We start from the raw sequence: 17,111 nt of genomic DNA on the forward strand, positions 1-17,111 counted from the left end.
CAGTTGACCGCAAGTGTCATGGCGGTGTCCATGCTGCACAGATGGTGGGTACACACTAGATGGACTTCAGAGGTACACAAGGACAATGGGCACCGTGCCCGCGGACAGAGCATTCATGCAGCCGCAGACTGGGGCTGTGACCTCCGGAGGCCTGCACACCAGCGCGCTGGTAAGTGAGATGTCACTACTGAACGCCGATTCCTGACATGGAAGCACGGAGACCACAGATATCACCAAACGAGAAACCGGATGGGAACAGTTGAACTCTCTAGCTTTATTCTGAGTCACTTGCAATGTGACTGTAGTTGCGGGCAGCTACGGGAGTTCTTATTTACTACCTCATTCTAATGCAAGTATCATCTAATGCCACAACTATTATCATTAGTACTGTATGTGCACTTGCACCAGCCCCATGCTAGATGCAAGAGTCAGAAACAGACTTGCATTCCCTCATACACATGACATACAGAGCTTTAGACACAAACTCAAAGCTATAGTATCATGTCTGTATGAGTCTGTGTTCCCGGACTTGAATCTGGGGTTTGAGTAGGATGAGAGGCTGTATAAAGGGAGCTTGGTGGCTTGATAAAGTTCCTACGCATGGACTGGTACTTGAGTGGAAACAGTGAATATGTTGATGGTACCACTATAGAGAAGCTATAACCCTGGGTATGACCAAAAACTCTACTAGAAAAAGTTTGTAGTTTGGTGTGCTGAGGATCTACAGTACAGAGGAAGGATCAGCAGAACAAGCTTTGGATTTGGACCTGAACCAGGACTTGGGCTAGAACTAATGGAGCCAGATACCCAGCTGGGATCAGTATTACTTGGAACTGGGTTAGAACTGGAATTGCTGGAGACAGGGCTGGAACCAGAAATGCTTACAACCAGGCTGAAACTGGAATTGCTAGGAACTGGGCTGGAACCAGTATTGCTGGGAACCTGTCTGGAACTGGAAATGCTGTGAACTATGCTGGACACCGCCGGGTAGGGTCAGGTACCACAGCAGCGGTCAGAGGATGGCAGATCCCAGGGAAACTCCTGGGAAGATGTGACATTATCCGGGGGCGGTAAGTATCAGGGTCTGTGGCAGAGGTCTCAAAGGCATTTTGTGACACCAACATTCCCATAAGTCAGGTTATGTGTAATTACATTGTCAACGCCCACTTCATGTTCCGAACTGCCCTATTTCACAGAAAGACAGAACCAACCAACTTGCTTTTGACTCAGAATAGGGCAGATTTATGCAAATATCTGCATATGCACTGTGTGCCAAAACTGTTCAATTGTGTCTGTGACCATAGATCGGTCTCAGAATCAGCCACGCTGTGCCCAGAAGCTGGGACTAAGCTGAGCTGAGATAGTATTCCCAGGATTCTTCAAAACAGCCATGACTGGTAGGCGCAGCGGTCCGTAGCCGGCCGCTGCACCTTCTTCCCTTTCTGCACGGCGCCTGGCAACGCTAGGGACGCCGTGCGCGCTGAGCCGCCGGGTCCCTAGCAACGCCAGGACGCCATGCGCGCTGAGCCGCTGGGTCCCTAGCAACGCCAGGACGCGTGCGTGTCGAGCCGCCGGGTCCATAGCAACGGGGACGCCACAGGCGGACTGCGTTCCCCGTTGCTGGTGTTTAATTAATATGCACTACACATGTTCTCTGGTCGTGCAGCAAGGCAGCTGCACGACATTTTGGGTAATTAGGCTCTGGACTCTGATTGGAGGGTTCCCTGTTTTAAGCCTCCTCAGTGCCTCACACAGACGCCGGTGATAGCTTCCTGCATGCTGCTCATGTTTGGTGAACGTCTGTTCCTGGTCTGCTGTGCCCGGTCTTTCCAGTTCTTTGAGTTCCTGAGTCTTGGTGTAGCCGTCTTATCCTAAGGAGTTCTTCTGGTCCTCGTTTACCTGTGGCAGTCGATAGAGGATCTTGCTTGGTTTCGTGAGTGGCGGCTCCGCCGCGAGTTGTGGCCTAAACCGCTTTATATTGTTTTCTGTTATTGGAGCATTTGCGGAGGTATCCGCTTCCACAGTCCTCTCCGGTACTCGGCGGTGCCGTGTAGGAGAGTGGACAAGTGGAGTATTTTGTTGATCTTTTCCCTGGCGGAAATCCGTGCATACTTTAGTTTCAGCTTTGTTAGTAGCCCCTGGCTTTGTTGTTCAGTTAGAGGGCCCCTAGTTATCACCCTGTCTCGGTTCACTCTTTGTCTCTCATTAAGACCTGAGGGGGCATCGGAGTTGGGCAGACGTAATCCGCCCTTCAAACGCGGCTGCCATGGGCCCAAGCAACCATAGTCTCGCAAGAGTGTACTGACAGCACGGGCGAGACAACGGAGATAGGGTGCCAGGGGCTATTCCCTTTCCATTCCCCTTTCCCAGCATTACGTTCTGGTATTCAGGTCCCACCGTATAAGATCACCCCTGACCTGAGTATCAGAATCATAACAATGACTGTCCTGTAAAGACACTAATTGCAATAAGTTCCACAGTGATTATATGGTAGCCAGGTCCCAGAGATAACTACTGTACACATGACAAAAGTCAAATTATTATGACCACCTGTTTGCTCTGGAGCTCCATACACAGCAGAGTTCGCTAAACTGTCATTTTAGACACACGTCTGGTAACCCCAGGTTCATTTTGACTGTGAGCTGCTCCACTGTAGCATGTCCATCGGCCCTTCCGCATCTTTGTAGCCAACGTTCACCTCTCCCATCAATGGCACGCGGTGCTCCGCAGTTTACCCGCCGATTATTTGAAATGGTGCCATTTGTCCAGTCATGATACAGCTTCACCACCGCAGCATGCAAACAGTTCACAAAACTGCGGTCTTTCAGCAATACTGACACCCTTGGCCTGAAAGCCGATAAACATCCCTTTTTGCAACTCAGTTAAATTTTTATTTGTGACAGCAATGAGTGATGTGTGTGCAGACGGCCTATCGCACACCTTATATACCCACCAAGCCAGTGCACGACACGTGACATACTTCATGGTGGTCATTATAATGTGATTCCGCCGTGTAATTGGTTTAGGTCATAAATCTGTTATGTTGGCATAAATCTGAGATGGGCACTTTTATGATCAACAATGACCTACAGTAATATGCTGGAAATGATGAGTAACCAAGTCTGCTATGTACAGCATTAGGTTGTTTTGCCATGTCTCTCTTTACAATTTTAGTACACTTTGCAAATTATTGATACTGTAATGTGTTACGTATGCGGTATGAAATACCGGAAGATGGGATGCCAGCTGTCAGTATAGCGACAGCGGCATCTTACGGAATCCCGGCAGTGAGTCTGCGAGTCCCCTTGCGGACTCGCTGCGCTCGCAGTGCTCTGGGCACAGTGGCGAGCTCGGTTGTGTGTGGGTCCACGCTGTAGTACTATACTTTCCTCTAAGACATTACCTGCAGTTGTGCAGTTACTTGATATCATGTAATCTTGATACATATTTCGCAATCTGCTGTTACATACAGCTTTGTGGGGCTAGACAGGTATAGTATGTAATCTATAGTCAGTGTCGGACTGGGGCATGAAGGGCCCACAGGGGGAATGCAGTTATAGGGGACCATACTTAGGGGTGTGGCCAGCCTACAAAGGGGGTGTGGCCAGCCTCCACAGAGGCTTGAAATACACAATAGTTCAGTGCAACATATCTACCATGTATAATACAAGTGCACAGTCTGGAATCTAGAGGAAGGAGTGGGCCTTCAGGCAGTGGGGCCCACCGGTGGTTTCCCTGGTACCCCTGTGGGCCAGTCCGACCCTGTCTATAGTTGAAAATAGCGGAAAAGCAATAGACAATGCTACAATGCAATGAAAATATGCTGGGATTTTTTTTTTTTTTTTGCACTCCTCGAAAGATCCGCAATGACTTGTTTCTAACATAAGTACAGTAATGTTCATGTGATTTATTTTTCCTGCACACTATTTGCCTGAACCACAAGGTACAGTTAACAACATTATACATTACATCCCTTTGTATCTCTGTTCTGACCCATCCAGATCCATACTGTACAGGAGGTTTGTCGTCACGGTGGCATTAACATGACTATCAGCCTTATAATAAACCAGCTGTGTGATATAAAACTAAATTGACATATATGACCACAAGGGACAGTGCTTTAGATCATTTGACCTTAAGCAAATGTCTTGGTGAACAAAATCTGACATGTTGCAAACAACATCTCGTCCAGTGTACTGTATGCCTTGCAAAGATATTTTCAATTTTGCTTCAAAGCCATCCTGGAGGACAAGTCTAACCATAGATCTGTAACGCTCCCTGGCTGCTGTGTCCTGAGGCAGTAGATTAGAATGCAGCACAGGAAAACTCCTCACAGAGGAGGATGAGTGACACAATAAATGTATGCTCCATATCTAGTTTATCTAGCAAGGTGATGTGTTGCTATCCCTTATCCAGATAAACTGAAATGCTTTCAAATAAGAAGGAAAACTACAGCCAAGTGACAACCAAATGTAGCATTTAAAGAACTCATGTGTGCAATGCTTACAGCATCTTCATTATCCCTCACCTGAGTTCTGACAGACACACTGGGGTATATTTACTAAGGTCCCGATTTTGACCGAGATGCCGTTTTTTCATCAAAGTGTCATCTCGGTAATTTACTAAGCAAAAATCACGGCAGTGATGAGGGCATTCGTAATATTTTGGAAGTCCTAGGAAAAAATCACGAATCAATACACCATCGGTCAAATACGCCTGCAATTTGCTAGAAATCGGGAATTTACTAAAAAGTGCAAAACACAAACACTGCCGACAATAGCCAAACACTGCCGTGATAAAATACAAATCGTGAAAAAGTGCTAAAAAAAAACAGACCTGCTTTTTTATCCCGTGTTTGTATAGGCATGCACGGATCCATGAGATCCGTGCATGTTTTTCAGTGGGAACGGGGGGGAAATGTTATAAATTTTCTGGAAAAAAATTGCGTGGGGTCCCCCCTCCTAAGGCAAACCAGCCTCGGGCTCTTTGAGCCGATCCTGGTTGCAGAAATATGGGGAAAAAATGGACAGGGGTTCCCCCATATTTAAGCAACCAGCATCGGGCTCTGCGCCTGGTCCTGGTTTCAAAAATACGGGGGACAAAAAGAGTAGGGGTCCCCGTATTTTTTAAACCAGCACCGGGCTCCACTAGCTGGACAGATAATGCCACAGCCGGGGGTCACTTTTATACAGTGCCTTGCGGCCGTGGCATCAAATATCCAACTAGTCACCCCTGGCCGGGGTACCCTGGGGGAGTGGGGACCCCTTCAATCAAGGGGTCCCCCCCCCCCCAGCCACCCAAGGGCCAGGGGTGAAGCCCGAGGCTGCCCCCCCCATCCAATAGGCTGCGGATGGGGGGCTGATAGCCTTTGTGAAAAGTGATTGATATTGTTTTTAGTAGCAGTACTACAAGGCCCAGCAAGCCTCCCCCGCAAGCTGGTACTTGGAGAACCACAAGTACCAGCATGCGGCGGAAAAACGGGCCCGCTGGTACCTGTAGTACTACTACTAAAAAAATACCCCAATAAAGACAACACACACACACCTTGAAAGTATAACTTTAATACATCCATCCACACCTCCATATACACATACTTACCTTATGTTCCCACGAGGGTCGGTCCTCTTCTCCAGTAGAATCCATTGTGTACCTGTAGAAAAAAATATACTCACATAATCCAGTGTTTTCGGCTCCTCTGTAAATCCTTTTGTAATCCACGTACTTGAAAAAATAAAAAAACGGATACCCGACCACGAACTGAAAGGGGACCCATGTTTTCACATGGGTCCCCTTTCCCCGAATGCCAGAAACCCACTCTGACTGATGTCTAAGTGGGTTTCTTCAGCCAATCAGGGAGCGCTACGTTTGGCACCCTCCTGATCGGCTGTGTGCTCCTGTACTGTCTGACAGGCGGCACACGGCAGTGATACAATGTAGCGCCTATGCGCTCCATTGTAACCAATGGTGGGAACTTTCAGGTCAGCGGTTGACCGAAAGTGACCTCACCGCTGACCTGAAAGTTTCCACCATTGGTTACAATGGAGCGCATAGGCGCTACATTGTAACACTGCCGTGTGCCGCCTGTCAGACAGTACAGGAGCACACAGCCGATCAGGAGGGTGCTACAACGTGGCGCTCCCTGATTGGCTGAAGAAACCCACTTAGACATCAGTCAGAGTGGGTTTCTGGCATTCGGGGAAAGGGGGCCCATGTGAAAACATGGGTCCCCTTTCAGTTCGTGGTCGGGTATCCGTTTTTTTATTTTTTCAAGTACGTGGATTACAAAAGGATTTACCGAGGAGCCGAAAACACTGGATTATGTGAGTATAATTTTTTCTACAGGTACACCATGGATTCTACTGGAGAAGAGGACCGACCCTCGTGTGAACATAAGGTAAGTATGTGTATATGGAGGTGTGGATGGATGTATTAAAGTTATACTTTCAAGGTGTGTGTGTAATGTCTTTTTTGGGGTATTTTTTTAGTAGTAGTACTACAGGTACCAGCGGGCCCATTTTTCCGCCGCATGCTGGTACTTGTGGTTCTCCAAGAACCAGCTTGCGGGGGAGGCTTGCTGGGCCTTGTAGTACTGCTACTAAAAACAATATCAATCACTTTTCACAAAGGCTATCAGCCCCCCATCCGCAGCCTATTGGATGGGGGGGGGGCAGCCTCGGGCTTCACCCCTGGCCCTTGGGTGGCTGGGGACGACGACCCCTTGATTGAAGGGGTCCCCACTCCCCCAGGGTACCCCGGCCAGGGGTGACTAGTTGGATATTTGATGCCACGGCCGCAAGGCACTGTATAAAAGTGTCCCCCGGCTGTGGCATTATCTGTCCAGCTAGTGGAGCCCGGTGCTGGTTTCAAAAATACGGGGGACCCCTACTCTTTTTGTCCCCCGTATTTTTGGAACCAGGACCAGGCGCAGAGCCCGATGCTGGTTACTTAAATATGGGGGAACCCCTGTCCATTTTTTTCCCATATTTCTGCAACCAGGATCGGCTCAAAGAGCCCGAGGCTGGTTTGCCTTAGGAGGGGGGACCCCACGCAATTTTTTTTTTACATTTAAACTTTATTTTTTTGTTAAACAAAGTGCACAATGAAGCCCTGCACGGATCTCTCAGATCCGGCCGAGATTCATTGTATTAAAGTCGGCAGTGTTTTACAAGTCACTCACGTAAAACACTGCCTAAAAAAACGAATGACATCGACATCGGAAAACCCGAAAATGCAGAATACGGCAGCTTAGTAAATTAGTCGTAATCAATTCAAAAAGTTGCATATTTACACTTTCGATGTCATTCGTGATTGAACTTTGACCTCAAACGGGAAAATACGAATCTTAGTAAATTTACCCCACTGAAGGCTTTGTAGCTGCAAATGCTTTACATGGCACACTTAGCAGGGGCAGTGGCGTAAGTTCGTCACAGTTGCCCGGAGGCAAGTTCATAACAGTCAGGTAGGCGGAGCGGGGCTGACGTCACCTGCCCGCTCCGCCAATCATGCAAAGGCGGGAGGTTCAAAGCCAGACGCCGGGCAGAGATCCGGCGCCTGTGTATCATCAATTCTGCCTGTCAGAAACTGTGATCTTCAGAGCTCCCTCGTTCCTGCTACTTCCGTGTTTCCAAGCATATCCGTGCCTCCAAGCACATCAGTGCCTTCAAGCGCCTTCACGCACCTCCGTGCCTCCAAGCACATCAGTGCCTCCAAGCGCCCGAATGCCTCCACGCACCTCCGTGCCTCCAAGCACATCAGTGCCTCCAAGCGCCCGAGCGCCACCACGCACCTCAGTGCCTACAAGCGCCCGAGCGCCTCCACTCACCTCCGTGCCTCCACACACCTCAGTGCCTCCACGCACCTCCGTGCCTCCAAGCACCTCCGTGCCTCCAGTACCTCCGTGCCTCCAGTACCTCTGTGCCTCCAGGCACCTCCGTGCCTCCCGCACTTAGTATTTTCTGTGATTCACCAGCACCTGTCAAGTTCTCTCTTTCAGGAGACCTTCAGCGTCCGCACGTGCCTCCTGTCCGCCGATCTGATCCTGCATGAGGAAGACTTACATTCGGCCATCTCTGCTGCGGCCCAGTTGCGGTTCCCTTCCCGGTCATCGGAAGAAACCCCGAGTCCACAACCCCCCCAAACCAGGTCAGTGATAGTATACACAGGCCACATGGACCCGGGGGATCGGAACCCAGAGGCGAGTGCCATCCACGATCTGGTTTCCCGTGTTCAGAGTCAAGAGGCGGCGCAAAGCCAGGTGATGCGGTATCTCCAAGAACTATCCGGCAGGCTGGATCAAATTCAGGTTTCCCTGGCTTCAGTAGTTCCGGTTCCAGCTCCGGTGCCCGCTCCGGTAGTCGCTCCCGATAATGCTCACGCTGTGTCCGGAACCAGGTCACGCCTTCAGCTTCCCACTCCCTCTCGCTACAATGGCAATCCGAAGAATTGCCGTGGTTTTCTTAACCAGTGCGAGGTACAGTTTGAACTCCTCGCACACAACTTCCCCACGGATCGGTCCAAAGTAGCATACATTATTTCCTTGCTTGAGGGCTCAGCGCTGGAATGGGTGTCTCCGTTATGGGAGCGATCTGATCCTTTGGTTTCCAGCTACACCAATTTCATCTCATCTTTCCGCAGGATCTTTGATGAGCCTGGCAGAACGACCGCTGCCTCTTCAGATCTACTCCGAGTTCGACAAGGCTCCCGTTCAGTAGGTCAGTATGTGATTCATTTTCAGACCATAGCCTCCGAATTGCGCTGGAATAATGATGCCTTACGGGCCGCTTTCTGGAACGGGCTGTCCGACCGTCTTAAGGACGAACTGATTACAAGGGATTTGCCAGATTCTTTGGAACAGTTGATCTCGCTCTGTGTGAAAGTGGATCTCCGCATGCAGGAACGAGTCGGCGAACGTACTCGGTCTGATCGATGCAGATTCAGGGCTCTTCCGGCTAAACAATCGGTTACGACAGGTCCAGACGAACCCATGCAGATCAATCGGTCTCGGCTGTCTCCAGAGGAGGGGCAGCGTCGGCGTGAGAATAGACTTTGCCTCTACTGTGGAGCCGCGGATCACTTTCTCAAGTTTTGCAAGTCTCGCCCGGGAAACGGGCAGTCCTAGCCTGTTCCGGGGAAGTCAAGCTGGGTGTGGTTTCTCAATCTTCTCCAGTAGTGGACTGTTTACTCTCAGTATCTTTGTCTACTGAAACAGAAGTCAAAACTGTTATGGCTCTATTGGATTCGGGAGCTGCGGGGAATTTTATTTCTCTCTCCTGCGCCCAGAGTTTGGGCTTGAAGTTACAGTTGGTCGAGCGACCTATTACGATCACAGCTATTAACGGTGTCCAAATTCCTAACGCCTTGATTACGAGTCAGTCTGAGTCAATTCAGCTACATGTGGGGGCTTTGCACCGAGAACAATTGGAGTTTCTGGTTATTCAGGAGATGTCTCATGATCTCGTTTTGGGTCTTCCCTGGCTCAGGCTTCACAACCCTCATGTCGACTGGGGGTCGACACAAATAATTTCTTGGAGTCCCTTCTGTCAATTAAATTGTCTTACTCCTGTCGTTCCACTCCGTGCATCGGCCAAGTTGGACGTGGAGTCTATTCCAGAGGCTTATCGAGAATTTTTAGATGTCTTCTCGGAACAGGCGGCTGATAAATTACCTCCGCATAGGCCCTGGGACTGTCCTATTGAGCTTATTCCTGGAAAAATGCCGCCCCGAGGTCGCACTTATCCTTTGTCGGTTCCAGAGACACAAGCTATGTCAGAGTACATTAAGTCTAATTTGCAGAAGGGGTTCATCCGTCCCTCCACTTCCCCAGTGGGAGCTGGCTTCTTCTTTGTAAAGAAAAAAGATGGAGGCCTGAGACCATGTATTGACTATCGTGGTTTAAATGAAGTCACCATTACGAACAAGTATCCTCTGCCGCTCATCACAGAGCTTTTTGATAGAGTGCGTGGAGCTCGAGTATTTACTAAGCTTGACTTAAGGGGAGCATACAACCGGATACATATCCGACAAGGGGATGAGTGGAAGACGGCTTTCAATACTAGAGATGGGCATTACGAGTACCTGGTAATGCCATTTGGCCTCAGCAACGCCCCCGCCGTCTTTCAGGGATTCATTAATGAAGTCTTTCGGGACATGTTGTATCTGAATGTAGTAGTCTATTTGGATGACATTCTGATATTTTCGAAGAATCTTTCTAAGCACCGACTACAAGTTAAGGAAGTACTCCTTCGGTTGCGCGAGAACCATCTTTATGGCAAAATCTCCAAGTGCACCTTTGAGGTTCCTTCTATTCCGTTTTTGGGCTACATTATTTCTGGAACTGAGTTGCGTATGGATCCGGAGAAACTCTCGGCCATCCGAGATTGGACTCAACCTCTTTCCTTGAAAGCAGTGCAACGATTCCTAGGATTCGCAAATTATTATCGAAAATTTATAAGAGGTTTCTCTACTATCGTGGCACCTATTACTGCTCTGACTAAGAAAGGGGCTGACCCAAGCAATTGGCCTTCTGAAGCAGTAGCAGCGTTCAAACAGCTGAAGACAGCCTTTATGTCCTCCCCCGTACTTCAGCAGCCAGATTTCCTAAAACCATTCTTTCTGGAGGTTGATGCTTCCACGGTAGGCATAGGTGCCATACTTTCGCAGTACGCCTCAGACGGGAAGTTGCATCCATGTGGTTTCCATTCTCGCAAGTTCTCCCCTGCTGAATTAAATTACACCATTGGAGACAAAGAGCTGCTGGCAATTAAATCTGATTTAGAAGAATGGAGATATCTTCTGGAAGGTGCTAAACACTTAATTACAATTTTTACGGATCACAAGAATTTACTGTACCTTAAGACGGCCCAATGTTTGAATTCCCGTCAGGCAAGATGGGCGCTATTCTTTGCCAGATTTTCCTTTATCATCAAGTATCGGGCTGGAACTCTTAATACCAAGGTGGATGCCCTATCCCGTTCAGTAATGGCTTCGGATGAGGAGAATACAGTAGAAAAGGCATTAATCCTTAGTCCCATCTCTATTTCTGCCGCTCCCACTGGGTTGGGCCCTTCTCCTGGAAGAATGTCGGTGCCAGTTAAATTTCGACCAAGACTGTTGCAGTGGGCTCACACTTCTAAGTTTTCTGGTCATCCGGGAGTTCAGAAAATGTGGGAATTCCTGCGAAGATCGTACTGGTGGGACACTATGAAAAAGGATGTTCAAGAGTATGTCAATTCGTGTCCTCAATGTGCTCAGCACAAAACTCCACGTCTGCCGCCTGCGGGCTTGTTGCATCCTTTATCCATTCCTAAAAGGCCTTGGACTCATATCTCGATGGACTTTGTTACTGAACTACCTCTCTCTAAGGGTCATAACACCATTTGGGTGATTATTGACCGATTCTCTAAGATGGCACATTTTATTCCGTTGACCGGATTACCATCCGCTTCCAAGCTGGCTCTGTTATTTATCCAAGAACATTTCCGCCTGCACGGGTTACCTCTAGAAATAGTCTCAGATCGAGGGGTACAGTTTACAGCAAGATTCTGGAGAGCCCTCTGTTCAGCTCTACAAATTAAACTCAAGTTTTCTTCTGCTTACCATCCACAGACTAATGGGCAAACTGAACGCATCAATCAAGATCTAGAGACTTTTCTCCGTGTTTACCTTTCCCCTTCTCAAGATAACTGGGTGGAGTTGTTGCCTTGGGCCGAGTTTGCCCACAACCATCTATATCACTCTTCAACTGGTGAGTCTCCATTCTTTATTAATTACGGATTTCATCCCCAAGTTCCGGAGTTGCCCATTTGTCCTCCAGAAGAAGTTCCTGCTGCAGCCTCTACTCTCCGACACTTTAACCAAATCTGGAGTCGAGTTCATGCCAATCTCAAGAGAGTTTCCGGTCACTATAAATTCTTTGCGGATAGGAAGCGACGAGCAGCTCCTCAATATAAGGTTGGCGACAAGGTATGGCTCTCTACCCGCAATCTTCGTTTAAAAGTGCCTACTATGAAATTTGCCCCAAGGTTCATTGGTCCTTTCCCAGTGTTGCAAGTCTTGAACCCGGTCGTCTGCAAACTAGGGTTGCCTTCCCACCTTCGAATTCCGAACTCCTTTCATGTCTCTCTCCTCCGTCCCCTCATTCTGAATCGGTTCCACACAGCATCCCCTAGGTCAACTTCTGTAGTGACTGAAGCTGGGACAGAATTTGAAATCAAAGCTATTCTTGACTCTCGTTATCTTCATAAAAAACTACAGTACTTGGTAGAGTGGAAAGGTTATGGTCCTGAAGAGAGAAGTTGGATCAATGCTACTGAGGTAACGGCTCCCCGACTGGTTCGGATCTTCCACTCCAGACATCCAACTAAGCCCGGAAAGTGTCCAGGGGCCACTCCTGGAGGAGGGGGTACTGTCACACCTCGCGGGCAGCGGCGGCCGCGCTTGCCTCTGCGGGTGTCCTGGATGGCCTGGCGCCTCTCTCCTCCGGCGGTCTCGGGGTTCCGGCATCAGGTCAGTGGGTCTCCCCGGCGGCTTCCCGGAGTGAGGGTGCCGCCATATTGAGTGAGGTCAGGTAGGCGGAGCGGGGCTGACGTCACCTGCCCGCTCCGCCAATCAGGCAAAGGCGGGAGGTTCAAAGCCAGACGCCGGGCAGAGATCCGGCACCTGTGTATCATCAATTCTGCCTGTCAGAAACTGTGATCTTCAGAGCTCCCTCGTTCCTGCTACTTCCGTGTTTCCAAGCATATCCGTGCCTCCAAGCACATCAGTGCCTTCAAGCGCCCGAGCGCCTTCACGCACCTCCATGCCTCCAAGCACATCAGTGCCTCCAAGTGCCCGAGCGCCTCCACGCACCTCCGTGCCTCCAAGCACATCAGTGCCTACAAGCGCCCGAGCGCCTCCACGCACCTCCGTGCCTCCACGCACCTCCGTGCCTCCAAGCACCTCCGTGCCTCCAGCACCTCCGTGCCTTCAAGCACCTCCGTGCCTCCAAGCACCTCCGTACCTCAAAGCACCTCCGTGCCTCCAAGCACCTCCGTGCCTCCAAGCACCTCCGTGCCAAGCACCTCCGTGCCTCCAATCACCTCCATGCCTCCAGTACCTCCGTGCCTCCAAGCACCTCCGTGCCTCCCGCACTTAGTATTTTCTGTGATTCACCAGCACCTGTCAAGTTCTCTCTTTCAGGAGACCTTCAGCGTCCGCACGTGCCTCCTGTCCGCCGATCTGATCCTGCATGAGGAAGACTTACATTCGGCCATCTCTGCTGCGGCCCAGTTGCGGTTCCACTTCCCGGTCATCGGAAGAAACCCCGAGTCCACAACCCCCCCAAACCAGGTCAGTGATAGGCTATCCCAGAAAGCACTGTTGGATCAATTATGAGGAAATCTAAGATGCATTATATTGCCCAACCACTGTCTAGACAAGGCCGTCCCTCAGAAGCCAGATTGAGACTTGTGAGGAATGAAACAGAGTGGTCAACCATCACTTTGAAGGAGCTACAGATTTTATTCACTCTGACTGTAGAGAAGGTGCAACAGTCAACCATAACGAGAGCGCTGTATACAACTGACCTGTATGCGAGGGTGGTTAGAAACAGTGGTGGCACCGGGGTCAATAACACCCAGTGCGGACAGTAGCTGCACTCATAATAGGGAAGTGGCCTCACAGGAAGAGGTGTGACCTTACAGGAATTCCCCTGCTGATATCACTATGGGGGCATGGGCATGGCCTCGTGGGAAGTCCCCATTAACATCACTCCGGGGGCATGCCCAGCAACCCTGGGGATGCTGGGCTTCCCCTAGAGGCTCTGCCTGCACTACCAGCTCCTCCTCATGGCAGGAGCCAGGCACTGCAGGATAAATATCACACTGCAGCACCCATCTTCCTGTCACTACGGGGAAGTTGGCATGTTTGTGTCTACCGGAGATGGTCCGCCACTCTTCTCTCCCCCCACAGCCCCCCTTTCCCCTTGCGATGCCTCTGGCTAGAAAGGAGCCATTACGGAAGAAAAACCACGTTAATACATACCTAGGGTTTGGGGGAAAAAAACATAAAGTGACCCGATAAAATGTGAGACAAGATTTTGTGTTCAAATGGGACAAAAATTTAGCTTTCTGACCCCAAATCAAAATGCTATGTGTGACACACACCTGTCCATTCCTTAGCAAACAGCATCTCAACTATGGGGGCAGTGGCATTATGCTGTAGAGCTACTTCTCCTCAGTGGGGAATAAGCATCTTGTTAAAATTGAGGCACCAATGGATTCAAAATACAGGGAGATACTGCAAAAAATGTAAATGAAAGCTTAGCATTCTGGATCTTGGTAATGTCAGCATTTTAGCAGCCCCCAAAGCCAGGAGCTGTTTTTACATTCGAAGAAAAGGTGTGGCTCTCAGCATATATCTCTGATGCAGCTGTCTCCTCAAGTAAGATATCCCACAAACATTTTTGATACATATGCCCCATAACATGATGGGTTACATATGGGCTTTCAGAATATTTTCCAGGAACACTTGAAATTTCCAATCCTCCTGTGTATACCGATCACTAGAATAATGGCTATATTTTATTTTCCATTATTCGATCTCTCTGTACTGTATATCTGTAACTAGAATCCGATCTGTATAGAGTTTAATACAATAGTCTCTGCTTTGTCAGGTAAGACTCGTAGGTTATTATATTTTTGATTTAACAGTTTTTTCTTATATGTCATTGCCTATTTAAGCCACACCCACATAAAATAAACTACACCTACAAGGTGTTTTGCCACACCCATTTTTGAGTTTCAATGCACCATGGTGACTTGCTTGTGATCGCCCTCCAAAGCGCCCCCCCCCCCCCCCCCCCCTCCATTACCCCCTCCAGGCTGAAAGTTGCCAGACAGCCACTGATTGTAGTAAGATTTCTACCAGGACGGCCCTACTGCTGTTACATTAGTGAACTTACCAGATTCTCTATGTTGTTTTTATTAATCTTTACTTGCAGACCGAAAAAAAAATATTAGGACCTGGGTGCCGTGAGTAAGAGTTTCATGCAAAGTAAAAGTTGCATTCTACATACAAATGAGCCATACCGTAGTGGTAGCAGTAGAAGTGGTGCTGCTTCGAGAACCCCACATCTGTTGAAACTGCACTCTAATTTCAGCAAAGGTCTCAATGATCACAGCAATGAAGACATTCTAGAAAACATAAGTTTGCAATGTTTAGAAGAGAACAGTAATTTGTTAACATTAACAGATAATGAATAAATACAGTATTCAGACAAAAAATTATACAATACCTTAACAAGCCAAGCAAGGAAGAAAATGAGGGTAATGAAATAGAAATAGGAGCGCCATCTGGGGAAGCTGTCAATTGCTCTGTACATAAGGAAAACCCACCCTTCCTGAGATGCAGCTTCATATACGGTAAATATGCTGGTCCCTGTAGGAGAGAAACGGGTTTTTAGCAAAATATGCAGACAAAATAGCAGATGCGGTATCCTAGGATACAATGTTCTGATACATATTCCCTTCACAGATTCCCCATCATGCTGCATGAGTCACACACTGGATTATGGATTCAATATACGGATTCCTACATGCACAGTAGGTAACAATATAAAGAGAGATTCACATTTATTTATTTTCTATCTGAACAATTAGTATTAATAAATACCAGATGTCTGATAATAGGCTGAAAAGAGCGGTACTGTTGAAGTATAAGCTGTGTGAAGAAGCCCCCTCCGTAACACTGATATACTGTGCAGTATCTTAGGTGAAATTTACCACAATGATACTATATATATTTCCTATTTCTCTTACGTCCTAGAGGATGCTGGGGACTCCGTAAGGACCATGGGGTATAGACGGGCTCCGCAGGAGATAGGGCACCTAAAAGAACTTTGACTATGTGTGTGCATTGGCTCCTCCCTCTATGCCCCTCCTCCAGACCTCAGTTAGATTCTGTGCCCAGAGGAGAAAGGGTACAAAGCAGTGAGCTCTCAAGAGTTTGCTGTTTTAAAGAATTTTGTTAGGTTTTTTATTTTCAGTGAGTCCTGTTGGCAACAGGCTCCCTGCATCGTGGGACTGAGGAGAGAGAAGCAGAGCTGGCTTGTAAGGTTGGGCACTGCTTCTAGGCTACTGGACACCATTAGCCCCAGAGGGAGTCGGAACACAGGCCTCACCTGGGGTTCGTCCCGGAGCCGCGCCGCCGTCCTCCTCACAGATGCCGAAGATAGAAGCCGGGTGAGTATTGAGGAAAAGCCTTCAGGCGGCAGAAGACATCAGATCTTCATGAGGTAAGCGCGCAGCGGTAAGCTGCGCGCCATTGCTCCCAGTCACACACAAGAGGCAATGTAGGGTGCATGGCGCAGGGAGGGGGGCGCCCTGGGCAGCAATAAACCTCAATTTGGGCATAAATATGTTGGATTAGGCTGTGGGACAGTAAATCCACGGACCCCCGCCATTTTCTTACAATATCATGAGGGGACCGAAGCCCGTCGTCGGGTGGGCGGGGCTTGATCCTCGGCACTAACCAGCGCCATTTTCTCCACAGAGGCTGCATGAGAAAACGCTGGCTCCCTGTTCTCTCCCCTGCTGACCTTCACAGGCTGGAAAAAAGAGGAGGGGGGCACATGGCGACGCAGTGAGTGGAGATTAACATTATAAATATATAAAAGCGCTATCTGGTCATATATTCCAGTGTTTGGGCGCTGGGTGTGTGCTGGCATTCTCTCTCTCTGTCTCCCCTAAGGGCCTGGTTGGGGTTTTGTCCCCTTATAGGTAACTTCCTGTGTGTGTGGGGTGTCGGTAAGTGTGTGTCGACATGTCTGAAGCGGAAGGCTTCTCCAAGGAGGAGGTGGAGCAAATGAGTGGTGTGTCCCCGTCGCTGGTGCCGACTCAGGATTGGATGAGCATGTGGCATAGGTTAAATGCAAGTGTGACATCTTTACATGAGAGGCTTGATAAGGCTGAATTAAGGGGAACATCAGTGGGTCAATCCTCGGATTGGACCGATTCACAGGGCCCGCCGGGGTCTCAAAAACGTCCCTTAGCACAAGAAACTACTACCGACACGGACTCTGATTCCAGTGTCGATTATGACGAAGTAAAATTGCACCCTAGGGTGACTAAAACCAT

The 17,111-nt window shown here is 48.9% G+C and overlaps 1 protein-coding gene across 3 annotated transcripts in view; it reads right to left on the reverse strand.

The window, feature by feature from the left end:
• The window catches only part of NALCN (sodium leak channel, non-selective), a 1,296,054-nt gene that overhangs the window by 762,362 nt on the left and 516,581 nt on the right, over nucleotides 1-17,111 (reverse strand). For all 3 annotated transcript variants that reach the window (XM_063953246.1, XM_063953245.1, XM_063953244.1), the window contains 2 exons: nucleotides 15,272-15,414; nucleotides 15,066-15,170 (listed from right to left, as the gene is read on the reverse strand). In XM_063953246.1, coding sequence (XP_063809316.1) covers nucleotides 15,066-15,170; nucleotides 15,272-15,414 — 248 coding nt within the window. The remainder of the gene's footprint in view (nucleotides 1-15,065; nucleotides 15,171-15,271; nucleotides 15,415-17,111) is intronic.

Source organism: Pseudophryne corroboree, chromosome 2 (genome assembly GCF_028390025.1).
Source record: "Pseudophryne corroboree isolate aPseCor3 chromosome 2, aPseCor3.hap2, whole genome shotgun sequence".
NCBI lineage: Eukaryota > Metazoa > Chordata > Amphibia > Anura > Myobatrachidae > Pseudophryne > Pseudophryne corroboree.